Genomic DNA, 2,510 nt, shown 5'->3' on the forward strand with positions numbered 1-2,510 from the left:
ACACAGGTATTGCAGAAAGAGAAGGAAAAAAAATCCCATCTTGAAGCCAGCAAGAATATACAGAAACTGTACTCAAAAAAAAATATATAAATTGTACTTCTAGTCAAGGTCACAATATAAAATTATGAAAAGTCAAAAGGACCATATAATGCCTAACTGCAGAAAAAAACCCCTAAGTATAAAAATCTACTCATGTAGTAGTGTGTCATTTTTTTAAACCAAGTTTCCGATGTTACTCAACCCTCAGAAGAGATACAGCATGTTTCATCAATTAATGTTTAATTTGTATGAAATACATTCATTTGGGCATGTGAGCAAGGTCCATCAGTTACAAGTCAAAAAGGATGAAAGATTCCAAGAACACAGTGCAATATGGAAGGCTTTACTTAGTGTACTGAGCTCACTACTTTGTGTTCAACCTATCCTCCCTTCCACACAATTTACAGACAAAACTCACCAGCAAGTTTTATAACTATTTCTACACACACTTGATGCTACTTAACTTTCTTTTATCTGCACTCCTACCCTTCACTTCCATTGGTTAGTAAGACCAATAGCTTGACAATGATGTATCACTTCCATTTGTACATTTTCTAGACAGTTAATTTGGAAAAGTATTCTTTTATTTTAGCTATAGACTAGATTAAACCCCTAGCTATAGGTAGGTGTAACACCTCAAAAAAGATGCATGTTGAAGCGGAATACAAGGCAGAAATAAAAATCGAAGAAAAAATTTGCTTTCTTAATTGATCCAAGCCACGTGAAAGGATGGGAAAAGAAAAGATTTTACCACTATGCAACATACTGAAATTAAAAACCAACATGAGTGGAATTATGTACAAGTAGCTTGTTTAAAGTCTTGATCAAAAGGCACATGAAAGAACAAGACAGAAGTAAGGTAATGCTTGTAGGTAGAGGTATACTGTATTATGATCAGCAGATAGACTTCTGAAAGAAAAACCTTTTTGGTAGCCAAGTTCTTTTTCAGAATAAGCTGCAATCATTTTAGATTTTTTTATTTTGTTATTTTTAAGGAAAAACAGTAATCCTTTATAGTAAGGGCACTAACGATTTTATCAGGCTAATTTTGTACCTGAAACGGGAGCTATCAGTTTCCAAACTAACATTTTTAAAGCTGAAATCCAACAAGCTGTGCTAGATATTTCTAAATATCATCTGATCCACAGTGTAACTCATTACTGCTAAAAATAGGAAAGAAAAAAAACATTTTTATTACCTGATTTCCAAAGAGATTGAAACCATTAATTGCTTCTAAAGCTGCTTTTGCCAGCCCCACAGAGCTGAGGAGAAAACAAAATGACAACCAAAAAAACCATTTAATTAAGTTGAATTAACGTAATTCAAGCTCAGACTAAAATACAACATGTTTGACAGCTTTCAGACTTATGACCTTTTTTGATTTGAATTTTTGTGCTTAACCTTTATGTTAATAAAATGATGATGCAACAAATTTGGGTTTGTTTGATGGTGGGTTGTTTTGGGTTTGGTTTTCTTTGAAAAATACTTTTCAGCGTTTTTATTCGCCTTCAAATGTCAGGGACCACCTGGAAAAACCACTTCTGCTTGCATATTTCTACTAGACATCTGGCATCATGTGTTTCAAGGTCTTGCTAATAGGGTATTAACAGAGGATTTCCTTCAGCACAATTTTTCAACCCAGCTTTCAAGCATTAAACTTTAAAAGACTTGATTCTGACTAGCTTTCGATATAATAAAAGGACTCATCAATCTGGGTTCAGAAAAGGAGCATTTTCTCATGTCAACCGTATAGTGAAACGTCTTTTATTTCACTTATTCCATGACTACTATCCACCATGAAGAAAAAAAACAAGATCCAGAAATACTACCAACAAGCTAGCAAGTTCATGTTTAAAGACATTAAGCACTAGTTCTATCTACTAAAATCACTAATCATTATATAATTTTAAATCAAATTATATATTAAAATACAATTACTGATTCTGAAAATTATACAGTACATATTAAAATATACACAAGAAGACTTTCATAAGGCTGTTTCATTGAAGAAAATGGAGTCTTAGACTTTCCTCGTATTTAAAAAAAAAGCAGCAGCATTCCCACCCAATGCACACACTTTTGATGATTCCCTCCTCCTCCACCCCGAAAAGCTCTTGATAAGCTAATAGAAATCTACATGCATTTAACAGGTTTATATGAAATTTGGAGTATGACAGAGAGCAGAATTTTGAAATATTGTTTTAAAGAGTACATAATTATAGCTAGGCCAACTTCACATGTGTCCGTTCAACCACAGTAAGGAGCAAAAGCATTAACATACACATAAAATGCTGTATTTTTGCACATTGATTCCAAAATTCTAGACCTTAATGTCACAGGGCATCAAAAAGTGAAAAATTAAATAAGCTAGTTCCCAACAGTGCTAGAGTTTAAAAACGTAATATATAACGCTACCAGACTTCTGACAGTTCTGCTATCGAATACAAGCATTCAAAGTAGGGAAATACAAC

At 33.2% G+C, this 2,510-nt stretch overlaps 1 protein-coding gene across 1 annotated transcript in view; it reads right to left on the reverse strand.

Annotated features, from left to right (window-relative positions):
- Positions 1-1,237: 1,237 nt before the first annotated feature.
- The window catches only part of LOC104619447 (phosphorylase b kinase regulatory subunit beta-like), a gene marked incomplete at its 3' end in the record, with an annotated part of 28,009 nt that continues 26,736 nt past the window's right edge, over positions 1,238-2,510 (reverse strand). Inside the window, exon 8 of the mRNA XM_010285328.1 lies at positions 1,238-1,301. Within this exon, the coding sequence (XP_010283630.1) occupies positions 1,238-1,301 (64 nt within the window). The remainder of the gene's footprint in view (positions 1,302-2,510) is intronic.

Source organism: Phaethon lepturus, unplaced genomic scaffold, assembly GCF_000687285.1.
Source record: "Phaethon lepturus isolate BGI_N335 unplaced genomic scaffold, ASM68728v1 scaffold6174, whole genome shotgun sequence".
In the NCBI taxonomy this organism is placed as follows: Eukaryota; Metazoa; Chordata; class Aves; order Phaethontiformes; family Phaethontidae; genus Phaethon; species Phaethon lepturus.